Below are 12,851 nucleotides of genomic sequence, written 5' to 3'. Positions count from 1 at the left end.
ACTTAATAGTGTTTAAGGTGGTGCTGAGAGTCACTGCATCGAGACTCAAGTAAGGTTCGGGGCACCAGGAAGGAACACAAATTCTTCTGACCATCATTATGAATTTCGCCTTATGGTTGAATGCTGAAGTGTGTGTGTGTGTGTGTGTGTGTGTGTGTGTGTTTGTGTGTGTTAATTCTCTTCATGTGTGTGTAAGTGACGTCACTAAGGGTTTATACAGATTAAGATCTAAACTAACACAGCAGGTGGTAGAAAACCTTCACCTACACACACACACACACACACACACACACACATACACACACACACACACACACACACACACACACACACACACACACACACACACACTAGACATTTTGTTGCTCCTTTGGGATAACTAAAGTAATTTCATGGATGCTCCTTAGCCTGAGCATAAATTTGTGGGGCGGTGATGTTATGAAAGCCCTCCTCCCTCCCTCCTCCCTCCTCTTCCTTTTCCTACTCCCCATTTTTTCTACACCCTCCCTCCTCACACACACACACACACACACACACACACACACACACTCTTACTCCTTCCACTTCGTTGTGTCTTGGAGGTGAAGCGAAGAGCAAATCCTTTTTTCTGATATTTTTTGCTTGGAAGTCTTAGTAATGCCCAGTCAATGGAGAGGAGCTGAGGTAAGGAGGAGGAGGAGAATAGAGGATGGGGGAGAAGGAAGAGGAATTCAATTCCAACTCCCTCCGTGAATCCCTCTTCAACCCTTCAACCCCCATCAATCCTCTTATTTCTAACCACGAAGGAAACTGAATCATTATTATGAACCGAACGCCCATAACTCCTCCCTCCTCCTCTCTACCTCTTTCATCACCCCTTCCTCCACTCCCACCTCCCTCTCCACCCACACCTAATCATTCCCACTCTCCTCCACTATCGTCACCCCCTCCCTACCACATCACCCCCTCCACAATTCCCCATCACTCCTCCTCTATCTCTGCTCTTTCATCCCTCTTAGTGGTCTTATCGTCTCAGTCGTCTTTGTACTTTCCTAAAGGTCTTGATGCATCGATAAAGCGAGGGGGGGGGAGGGTGTATTGATATTGGGTGCGGGTAGATGGGATAATGGAAGGTCTGCTGTCTTCCGTGTGGTGTGTGTGTGTGTGTGTGTGTGTATGTGTGTGTGTGTGTGTGTCGTCACTTGGTTTCTGTAAGTATATTTTATTATTCTTTTTCTTCTCTTTGGTTTACCTATTATTATTATTATTATCATCATTACTATTATTATTATTATTATTATTTATTATTATTATTATTATTATAAATGGTATTATTATCAACTATACTGTATGTAAGATTGTGTGCAGAGAGAGAGAGAGATGAGCTTGTGTTTGCACTTGTGTGAAGGTTCGCGTGTTTATATGTACGTACAAGTATATATGTGCGAGTCTGTCTCACACACACACACACACACACACAGAACCCCATTATCTCTCCCCAACACACAAGCGGGTAAAAGTAACAGCGACATAAAACACTTAGGTCCTCCAAATCCGTCCCTGTCTTAAGTAAAGCCACACACACTCCAACATTCTGCCGACTCTCTGTAATAAATATCCCCCAGTGGTCTCCCAAACAACACCAGCGAACAAACAACACCAGCGAACAAACAACACCAGCGAACAAACAACACCAGCGAACAAACAACACCAGCGAACAAACAACACCAGCGAACAAATAACACCAGATAATGATCGTGGGCGCCGACCCTCAGACGCAAGAATAACACCTTGAATGATTGATTAATTGTACGTAAACAAAGGTAACTAGCGTTTTGTCTTCATCTACATTAATTCGTACTTGTGAAAATAATCCATTACACAAAAAAGCATTCATCAGTCTGGTCAGGTAAGGAATGGACTGGGCTGATTTACTCGTAACCAATCACAATTTACGAAGGTTCCGGGCTGACTACTGGCAACCAATCAAAATTTACGAGGGTGATTATATCATTAGTGAACAAACGCAAAACTGATGCCAGAATTTAACAACATTTTATCGAAAATGGTTCATTCGCCTTTTAAAATCAATGTTTATATAACCATGAGCAACATTGATTCATTAGCAGTTACATGTTGCTAAATAACTTACACACACACACCGGCGGAATATCACACAAATGCTTCAAGTTTATCGCCAAGCTACTCAGCGATCAGAAATCCACATGCCAAGGACTCCTCCTCTCCTCCTTTCAAATACCTGGAGTTATCGCCTGAAAGCTCAATACACTTTCAGCACAATGGCGAACCTGAACCGGCAAGTCAGCCAAAATACCGCCCTGGGCAAGTGCTGGGCCGGGTTAGATTCTTCCTACATTACATAAAGGAAAAGTTGTATATGTGGGGAGAGGGAGGAAGGGGGCGAAAAGGGAGCTGAGTGGGGAAGGAGAGGGAAGGGAAAAATGGGGCTGAGTGAGGAAGGGGGGGGAAAGGAGTTGAGTGGGGGAGGGAGGGGATACGGGGGGCGTTGGCCTGGTCTAAAATGAGAGATGTAAAATTAAATATTAGACGCCGTTCTATAACTCGATTCGACCCCATTATGTGTAGGTATATAAAGGGTTCGTCTCTTTTAGTAATTTTAAGATAGATGGGTGAAGTAAAAACAATAACAAGACGAAGATTAATATTTATCATCCGTGACCTATTCTTCCCATAAACCCCTCAACTGAGATGACCAATGCCTCGAGGTGCCTTTGTTGAAGAGTACACACAGGAGGCCACGGTAGCCCTTGATGATGAATATTTGGATTAATATCTCATGAAAGCCCCCTCCTACACACACACACACACACACACACACACACACACACATGCTGTCAGGTTATGGCCGCCAGACATGACAGCGCAGGTAGATAAAGGTCACCTGGACTCCTTACATCGCTCTTGCTGGAAACATGAATGTATAAGGCGACAAGTGGAGGTTCTCAGTTGACAAAAGACTTCTCTGTTAATTTCAATAATTTCTGTGACATTTTATCGTTTTTGCTTGTGTTAGTCAGCTCTATGTCTGCTTTACCTGATTTGAATGATTGTCGATTCTATTGTACGTGAGGGATGTGTTTTTCTTTTTTCTTTCTTTCTTTCTGCTTTCTTCATTCTTCTTTCTTTTTTTTCTTGTATTCGTATGTTGCATTATGTAGTCATGGATTAGTTCAAGGTCTCGTGTTTCTCATCGTTGACCAGGACGCTAAGAAGGCTGGGTCGTCTTGTCGTTGTGAATATATTAGACCCGTGTGTTGTAAGGCATCAATAAGACTTCTTCTCAGTGCTTGGTGACGACGCCGAAGACCACGAACCTAAAATAAACACAAAAATATAGTGTTTTTTTGTTATTTTTGGGGGGGGGGGATGAGAGGGTAGAGGTATCTGTGTTTCTGTTTTGTTTTTCTCTTCGGATTTTTTTGTTTTGTTTTCAATCAACTAATTTCATCTGTTGTTTTTGTTTTCTCTATTTATTTAGCTAATGGGAAACTGACATAGGAGAATATTAATAAGTATATACAAACACACACACACCAAATAATTATTCTCAGTAAAGTGACTTACACACCACCCACTACATTAAGATCATGAGACTATCACTACATCTCCTTCCAAAACAAAAAGAACCAACACTGATCCCTCAATTCAAGGTAAACAACTCTGACCTTTCCCTTCACGTCTACAGAGAGTTCCCAACCAAAGCAACACGGCGGCGCTCAGGTCACACGGAGCTCACAAGAAACACTATTTTTTTTCTTCAGTAGAGAGCCGGTGAGATGCAAGATTTCACAGGTATTGGAAAAAAATGGTGGCAGACTTTTCTTTTAGGTGTAATGCAAGTGAACCTGGCTGGTGTTGGGGAGGGTGTGTGTGTGTGTGGGGGAGTAGTGTGTGTGTGTGTGTGTGTGTGGGAGGGGTAGTGTGTGTGTGGGGGGGGTGCAGTGTGTGTGTGTGGGGGGGGTAGTATGTGTGGAGGGGGTGGTGTGTGTGTGTGGGTAGTAGTGTGTGTGTGTGTGTGTATGTAGTAATAATAATAATAATAATAATTAACGGTTTATTGAAAGAGCTTGGCAGCCAGAAGGCTGAAAATATACAGTTACATATTTGGGGAATGGGTTACGAATTACAAATAATATACAAGTAACATAAGTGACACAAATAAGACATATAATAACTAGATGGGGAAAAGCTCAAACTACAGTTCATTTCAACATAGTGACAGTGTAAGGAGCAGTGTTTACTGGGAGTGAATACACTGATTTATTACAAGTTATTGATAAATTTTACAATGGTTGGGACTGGGCTGTTCTTATAGCGATCAGTTCGTGCACGTATGGGCTGGATGCGGTTGTGGTGTCGAACAGCAATTCTCGGACAAGGGATCTCAGGTGGTAGTAGGAGCCGGTGTCGGGGATGGTGTAGAAGCTTCTTACCAAATTTGCAGATGAGGTCGTGGTGATGGTCAGTGAGAGTCGAAAGGGTCAGTGTGTTGAGCGCTTCTTGATATGTGGAGTAGGAAGGGGAGAGAATAATCTTGCATGCCCTCTTTTGCACTTTTTCTAGGTGTTTACGTTGTGTGGCATTTAGGAGGAAGACCAGGTGGGGAGGCATAGGTGAGCTTGGGAAGTATGAATGTTGTGTAAACACTGAGGAGCTCGTGCAGGAACTCCGAGGACTTGAGTCGGCGGAGGAGGTGGAGACGGAAACTGGAGGATTTGACAACTTCACTGACGTGTGGTTTCCAATTTAGTTTGTTGTCTATGGTGACGCCGAGGAGCTTCGTGGAATCTACAACCTGGAGTGTGTTCGGACCTAGAGTAATGGAAGGAGGTGGGACAATGTCGGAGGAGAGGTTGATGTGCATAACCATGGTCTTGGTATGGTTGATGGTGACATGGTTGTTAGTGGCCCAGTTTTGGAGACTGTTCAATAAATCCTGAAGGGCGGTATAGTTCGGAGCAGAATTGTTGACGCTGATCCCAATGGTGGAGTCGTCGACATATTTCCAGCGAGCAGGGGTTTCTCTTAGGGCATCATTGATGGGCATAAGGAAGCAGAGTGGTCCCATCTTGGTGCCTTGGGGGACGCCACAGGTGAGTGACTGAAAGGTGGAGACAGCCCCTCGGAAGCGTACAGCTTGGCGTCGGTCACTGAGGAAGTCTGTAAGCCATGGTATAGACTTCTCCAAAACCCGAGGTCAATAGCTTTGTTGATGATTATATTGTGGTCGACTAGGTCGAAGCTTTGTGAATCAATGAAGGCGACAGCTACAGACGTTTTTCGTTTCTCGAGATGGCGGTATATGTAATCGAGAAAGCTGACAAGACAGTGAGTGGTGGAGGAAGTTTTCATGTTGCCAAATTGCTGAGGGTCTACGACTCCTGCAATATCAGCATAAGCCCAGTCGAACACAAAACTTTCACAGATTAGGCTGGGTATTGGGGTGATTGCAATAGGTCGTAGCTGATTTAAGGATTGTGGGCTGGTTGACTTGGGCACTGGTGATACATAAGAGGTCTTCAGTCAGCTGGGCATCTGGCTTGTGCTGAGTGTGTGTGTGTGTGTGTGTGTGTGTGTGTGTGTGTGTATTGTTTTGTTTTACTTAATAATATTCTTATAACAAGTTTTTAATTGATAGATGACAACTATAAAATAACAAAACAATTTACCCATATTATTAAAATGTCTTTTCTCATTCATCTTTATAACACAGTATATTAATTACTTCATTACTTGATACATACACGAGGAGAAATTGCATTACTATATTTAATTACAGCTGTTAATTACATTTTACACCAAGTCATAAGAAATATAGAAAAAATGTAACTAAGTATCATAATTACGTTTGGTGTCTTGAAGATGGTGAGCGACATCAAAGGACTAGCCGCCCACACACACACACACACACACACACACACACACACACACACACACACACACACTGTACATTTTGTCACATTTCCTCAATTATTTTTCTGTATCTAATCAGCCTAATTTATACCTCTGCTGACTTGACTGATGGAAATACTTCGAGCGTGAGGTATGTATAAATTTTATCAGTCTCCAAAGACAATATGGAGATTAGGGGCTCACCTAGATCTTAAAATACAAACTAAACCTTAACAAAATAGCCTTAAAAATAATACAATATAAACCTGAACGAAAAATTTTAAGTTACACGTTATATTTTTTCCTGTTTAAAATATTACCAGGAGGAATTGGGTTTGGGAAAAATATTACTTTTATGTGAAGAGAAATTATTAATAATTTTTTTTTTATTTCATCTACTTAGTATATTTATTTTGCAGCGCCCCAAAAAAATAAATCACATTTGCACACTTAGTCGAATTAATTTACAAGTGCTCAGGTACATAGACTTTCCAAAATAAGAGAAACCCTGTCGTAAAGTAGGACAAAAATACAAACACTTCAGCTTAGAACATAAAAATCAACACAATTCTATATATATATATATGGACCAGAACTTACCCCCTCTCATTGCAAAATTCCCAAGAGTTGCAGAAAATCCGAGGAATTAAATTGGTCCGTTAGATATTGCAGAATTTCTTGATTTAACAGAAACGAATCGAGAACAATTTCATGGTAATAATTCTGAATTGCGAAATATAATAGTGCAGCTCCGGGCATCGTGTCACAGTAATGTTATATAATAAATGTGTCTTTTATTTTTCTTTGCCAAGTTTTTGGGTAATTAAATATTCTTATCACTGGTGTGTTGTTAGTATATAATAATGATGATGATTTTAATAATAATAATAATAATAATAATAATAATAATGATGATAATGATAATAATATTAACGATGATAATGATATTAATAATAATGATGATAATGATAATAATAATAATGATGATGATGATGATGATGATGATAATAACAACATAATAATAATAATAACAAAACCAACAACAATAATAATAATAATAATGATGATGATAACACAATAATAATAATAACAACAATAATAATAATAATAATAATAATAATAATAATAATAATAACAACAATAATAATAATAACAACAACAATAATAATAATAATGGATACGCCTTAAGCCCTAACAAGGATGATAGTTCAGAAGACTGATCCTATAAGCTTACAGCAGGATTATAAAGGTAGAAGATACAGCACTTTATATAATACACCTCTGGTACACTCTCATAAACACTATATCAACTCCCTTACACCAAATAATAACAATAAGCTAAGATATTCAAAAATTTTATACAACTTTTATTTGAGTTGAATTTATGTCAAAATACATAATGTTCTCTGTTGAAAATCTTATAAGACTGGAACCACATTATTTCAGAAACTCATAAACTGCTGTAGTATGTTAAGATGTATATTCTCACAGGCAATAGTGTTATTACCTCTCTCTCTCTCTCTCTCTCTCTCTCTCTCTCTCTCTCTCTCTCTCTCTCTCTCTCTACATATTTCAGCCCGTACCCTCCACGCCTCACCCCCTCCCCACACCCTGATGTTTATATTGTGAATTTTATCATAAAGCTTACAACACAAGATATTATATCACTACCTTCACTCAGACACTTTTTTTTTTACACACACACACACACACACACACACACACACACACACACACACACACACACACACACACACACACACACACACAAACTTGATTTGAAAATTTAGAAACAAGATTTTTCCCTCAAGATCAAATATAATTTTCAATCTGCTCAGAGTTTTATGCTGGAATATATGTTCCTGATTTAAATCACCTTTCTGGAGTTGGGAAATGTCGTAAGTGATTTTTTTTCGTCGTAAATAGAGATGTAAGAACGTAAAATAATATATATTTTTTTTATCTTGCAATGTTTCGAAGCTGCATTAATTGACTTGGTAGGTTTAGAGATTTGAATGGATAAGTGTAATTAACATTCCTATTATTAGATCATCCAGTGTTTAATTTAGTCAAGACCTCAGCATCATGTTGTCCTTGTGGGGTGTACGTCGGTCAAGGAGGAGTGTTTGGTGCTCGTCTTGAGACAGATTTGGAGGGGAAGCTGGAGGAGGAGAGGGAAGAGGAGGAGGAGAGGGAAGAGGAGGAGGAGAGGGAAGAAGAGGAGGAGGAAGAGGAGGTAAGTTGTTTGAGAAAAATATCTGCTGGCGAGGATGGTGTTATATTTCTCAAGGCAGAGAACACAGTAAATTATTTTCTTTTTGGGTGAAGGTTGTTGTTGTTTGTACACACACACACACACACACGCACACACACACACACACTACCATAGTTATTCCTATCGTCCCTTGCCCCTTCACTCTCCCATCACCATCAATACGACCAAATACTTCCCATCACCTCATATTTTTCCCTTCCTATTCCTCTAACTCTTTATAACATTCTTCTCCACCATTTCCTTAATACAGGTTTATTCTATATTCTCTAATTTTTTCATTTCTTCTTGTCTTCGGAAAAAAACCCTTAGATTTCCGACTCAGCTTTGATGTCGAAGTTTTTGTCGAGGTCTTTATCTGTCAAGGTCTTTGTCGTAGTCTTTGCCGTGGAGGTCTTTTCCGTGGAGGTCTTTTCCGTGGAGGTCTTTGCCTTCGTGGTCTTTCTCGAGGTCTTTGCCGTTGAGATCTTTGCCGTCGTGGTCTTTGTCAAGGTCTTTGCCGTCGTGGTCTTTATCGAGGTCTTTGCCGTAGTGATCTTTGTCAAGGTCTTTGTCGAGGTCTTTGCCGTCGTGGTCTTTTCCGTCGTGGTCTTTTCCGTCGTGGTCTTTGCCGTCGTGGTCTTTGCCGTCGTGGTCTTTTCCGTCGTGGTCTTTTCCGTCGTGGTCTTTGCCGCCGTGGTCTTTTCCGTCGTAGTCTTTGCCGCCGTGGTCTTTGTTCGAGAAATGACCCAACAGGTACGTCTCAGGGAATAGAAGATTTACCTGCATAAATTGTTCATCAGAGACAGGTGCCTCAGCTACACACTTAATCTAATACATTTCTTTATGCCTTTTACTTTCACTAACTCATTCACTCAGATGTAATTAACTTATCTCAATTTTTTTCTTTTTCTTTCATTATTCCCTTACCTAATTGTCCTTGACCTTTCCAACAGCAAAAGTTAAGTCAATTCTTCTTGGTTTGCTTAATTGTTCTTGACATTCACTCACAACAGCACTTACCTCTGTTCTCCTCTATTTATACAGGTAATCATTCCCCACAATATATATAACAGACTCTTATTTAATATCTTAATGTTGACAGTCGTGTTATTGTCAATCTTACCGGTATTATTTTTTTACAAGCTTTTTCCTGCGACACTTATCAATTTTATTCTGTTACCATCCAGTTCTTGCTAAGTTGGAAGTCTTTGTCTGAGAGATTCAATTACTGCAGTCGTCTTACCCGACAAAGTTCTTCATCTTCTGTGTCGTAGTTTCACAGACTCGTCCACATCAACACGTTATTTTTATTATGCCAGTTTTTCGCAGTAAAGTTTCTAACGGCAGCGTCTTGCCTCCTGACATCACCACCGAACATTTCTAAAGGCTGTTGCAGGCTTCAGGGCGTACCCAGTCGTCCCCTGACGCTGCCTTATTGTCTGCTTGTTGCAAAGTTCACGTTGGGACGAGAGTATGACAAGGCAACGCCACACTTTGCAAATTCATGACTGACATATTGCAGACACTAAGATGGATGGCTCATGTGTCGTACAGGTAATTTCCTAAAAGGTTTCTGAGTGTTGCAGCGGCTAAGGTTTAGTCAACACCTGCCAGTACCTGCACTTGAGAGACACATCCACCAGTCAGTTCAGAAATGGCGGAATATAAGTTGGAAATGTTTTACACAGTTTGTATAATTCACTCGCACGTAATAATCAACATATATACACAACTCCACTGCCATAAGTGTTGTCACAAATGATATTGCACTTTTGATGTTGTGAGTAATTTTGGTTAAACACGAGAGTGAGTGAGTTAACGAGAGCAGTGTGTCAGTGTGGCCAGCTGACACGGGTCTCACCTGGCGTGTCCCTCCCCAGGTAGATTGTATATTTAACTTGGGTATTAAAGGAGATGTTTCTTTGTCGGTGAACCGCACAAGTGCCTTAAAACCTCCCTGTCACGTAAGCTTTTTGTTGGTCCTGGTAAAACACACACACACACACACACTTGTTTCTCCTCTTTTGTGTGTGTGTGTCCAGTTCCCTGCTTCTCTCTGTCTGTCTCTGTACGTTGTCTGCCCCCCCCCCTCTCTCTCTCTCTCTCTACTCCTCTACATACAGTGCTTCAGTAAACACTACATTATTAAAACAGTGTGTTGGCCGCCTAGTAACATTCGCTTTTATTTGATTTACCGCTAATTAAAAAATAAAAAATACATAAGCTTACTAATCTTCTAATTTCACTTTATAACTCTTTTATAACTCAACGTCTTTGTAACTCAGGATTAGGGGCTTTATTGCCCTATTATCTCTCATAATTTCCAGTGTTTTACGTTATTTCCAATGTTATTTATTTTTCTTGTAGATATTTAGTCCGTTATTTTTTTTTCATTTTAATTTCCAATTTTTCCGACTTGATTGATAATGATTTAGTTTTTTTATTCGTGATTACAAATATAATAATGGATGCCCCTCGTGTAACGAGGATGGCCGGCCCAAGGGCCACCTAGGCGTGAATTTATTTAAGGTGTAGAAGCTGTCGCCAACACAACAACCACACCCTAAGATAACGAGCTGCATGACCCAGTGCCAAGGAATAGTCCGAGAAGACCGGACAACTTGCCAACTGCACTGGCTAACCATTACCCCGGAATACTATCTGCAAATCGATTAACATCCAGGTTCCCAATTACTGCTGGATAGACAGAGGCAAATGGCGTAAAGAAACTTGTCCATAGTTTCACCCTGTCTTAGTGTCGAACTCGTGTCCGCTCGCTTGCGAGGCGAGAATGCTGACCATTACACCACAGGTCGCCTGTGATTACAAATACTAACACACACACACACACACACACACACACACACACACACACACACACACACACACACACACACTATTCTTGTTATCGTCTCAACAAGACAACAGAGAGATACAGCTCTGGCAGTCTTGTGGCCAACCAATCAGCGGCGAAATATAGCTTTCAAAGGCGTGAAACAGCCAATCAGCGGTGAAATGTTTCCCTGACACACGTGAAGCAACCAATCAGCGTCCGAAGATAGGTGGAGCACTTGTGGAACAACCAATCAGCATCCATGTGGGGTCGCGGCGGACATGAAATAACCAATCAGCAGCCGATTCTACCCGTGTCAAAAGTGAATCACCCAATCAGCAGTCGAATCCCTCCGTGTTATTAGTGAATCAACCAATCAGCAGTCGAATATATTCTTGAGGTGGGTGAAGCAGCCAATCAGCAACTGAGGAGACGTGTGGCCCTGTGAACCCCGGTGTTTCACTGTACTCTCTCTCTCTCTCTCTCTCTCTCTCTCTCTCTCTCTCTCTCTCTCTCTCTCTCTCTCTCCAACACCCTCTTTTTCGTTCTTGTTCCTCTCTCCAACACACCCCCTCCTCCCCCCTCCTCCACCCCCCCTGTTCTATCCACCCCCCCCCCCAATCCCTCTTACCATTCACCCTCCCTCCCTCTTTCCCAACCTACCATCTAACCTCCCTCCTCCAACACTACAGGAGGAGCACCACCCCCAACTCACCATCACCACCACTGTCAGTCTCCCTCTCATTTATGGTCTTCAGAGACATATATTTAGCCTAACTATCCCTAATATTTTCCACTCAATGGTCACTTAATTAGGCTACTCATTTTTCCACGTCACTTAACCTGCCTCGTAATCGCCAGTGTTTCAAAGGACCGTCATTAGTGTTGCATTAAGTAGCCTCTGTATATTATTGAGTATAGTCTTTCGTTATAAATATGTTAATACTATAAGATATTTCACATACAATAATTATAATATTCTATTTAGTATGATAAAAAAAAATAATAACAATATTCTCTAGATTGTGTACATATATATTTTAGTCAATAAGGATCTGTTCCACCATTATGCCTCAGTTACTTATGACTGGAAAAATAGACCCGATATTTTTGTTGGTGTAGTCAAGGTTTTGTTGGTGAGGGAGAAATACGGTACCTGTTAATGTGGCTTATCTCACCTGTAGGTTCTCTCTCAGACACATGGGTTTTCTCTTCCACACCTGTATGTTCTCTCTCACACCTGGGTTTTCTTCCCACACCTGTATGTTCTCTCACACACCTGGGTTTTCTCTCACACACATGGGTATTCTCTCACACACCTGTATGTTCTCGCACACACCTGGGTTTTCTCTCACACACCTGTATGTTCTCCTACACACCTGGGTTTTCTATCACACACCTGGGTTTTCTCCTACACACCTGGGTTTTCTATCACACACCTGGGTTTTCTCTCTCACACCTGAGTTCTCTTGCACACACCTGGGTTCTCTCTCACACACCTGTATGTTCTCTCCCACACCTGTATGTTCTCTCACACACCTGTATGTTCTCTCCCACACCTGCAGAATAATCTCTTGTTTTTTCGTGTGGCAGAGGTGATGGTTTGTGTTTGTTTTTGTATTGTGTTTGTGATTGTTTTACTGTTTGGATGTGTTTATTTATGTTTGTTTTTGTTCCAATATCTGTGGGGGGTTTTTTGTGTTTGAATACCCTTTTGTTTCTCACTTTTGTTCCTCACTTTTTGTTTTTTATCGTATATACTCTCGTTCTCTGTTTCTCGGTCTGTCTGTCTGGCTGTCTGTCTCTTTCTCTCTGTTTGTTTGTCACTGTCTCTCTGTCTCTAACACACAC

The 12,851-nt window shown here is 41.0% G+C and overlaps 1 protein-coding gene across 1 annotated transcript; it reads right to left on the bottom strand.

The window, feature by feature from the left end:
* Nucleotides 1-8,539: 8,539 nt before the first annotated feature.
* Nucleotides 8,540-8,953, bottom strand: LOC121863175 (uncharacterized secreted protein ARB_06108-like). Its single transcript, XM_042361656.1, has one exon. The coding sequence runs from the start codon at nt 8,951-8,953 to the stop codon at nt 8,540-8,542; it is 414 nt and encodes a 137-aa protein (XP_042217590.1).
* Nucleotides 8,954-12,851: the final 3,898 nt, after the last annotated feature.

The sequence above is a fragment of the Homarus americanus genome, unplaced genomic scaffold (genome assembly GCF_018991925.1).
Source record: "Homarus americanus isolate GMGI-L3 unplaced genomic scaffold, GMGI_Hamer_2.0 scaffold19127, whole genome shotgun sequence".
Classification (NCBI taxonomy): Eukaryota; Metazoa; Arthropoda; class Malacostraca; order Decapoda; family Nephropidae; genus Homarus; species Homarus americanus.
Note: the sequence above shows the minus strand (reverse complement) of the source record. Positions and strands in the feature narration are given on the sequence as shown.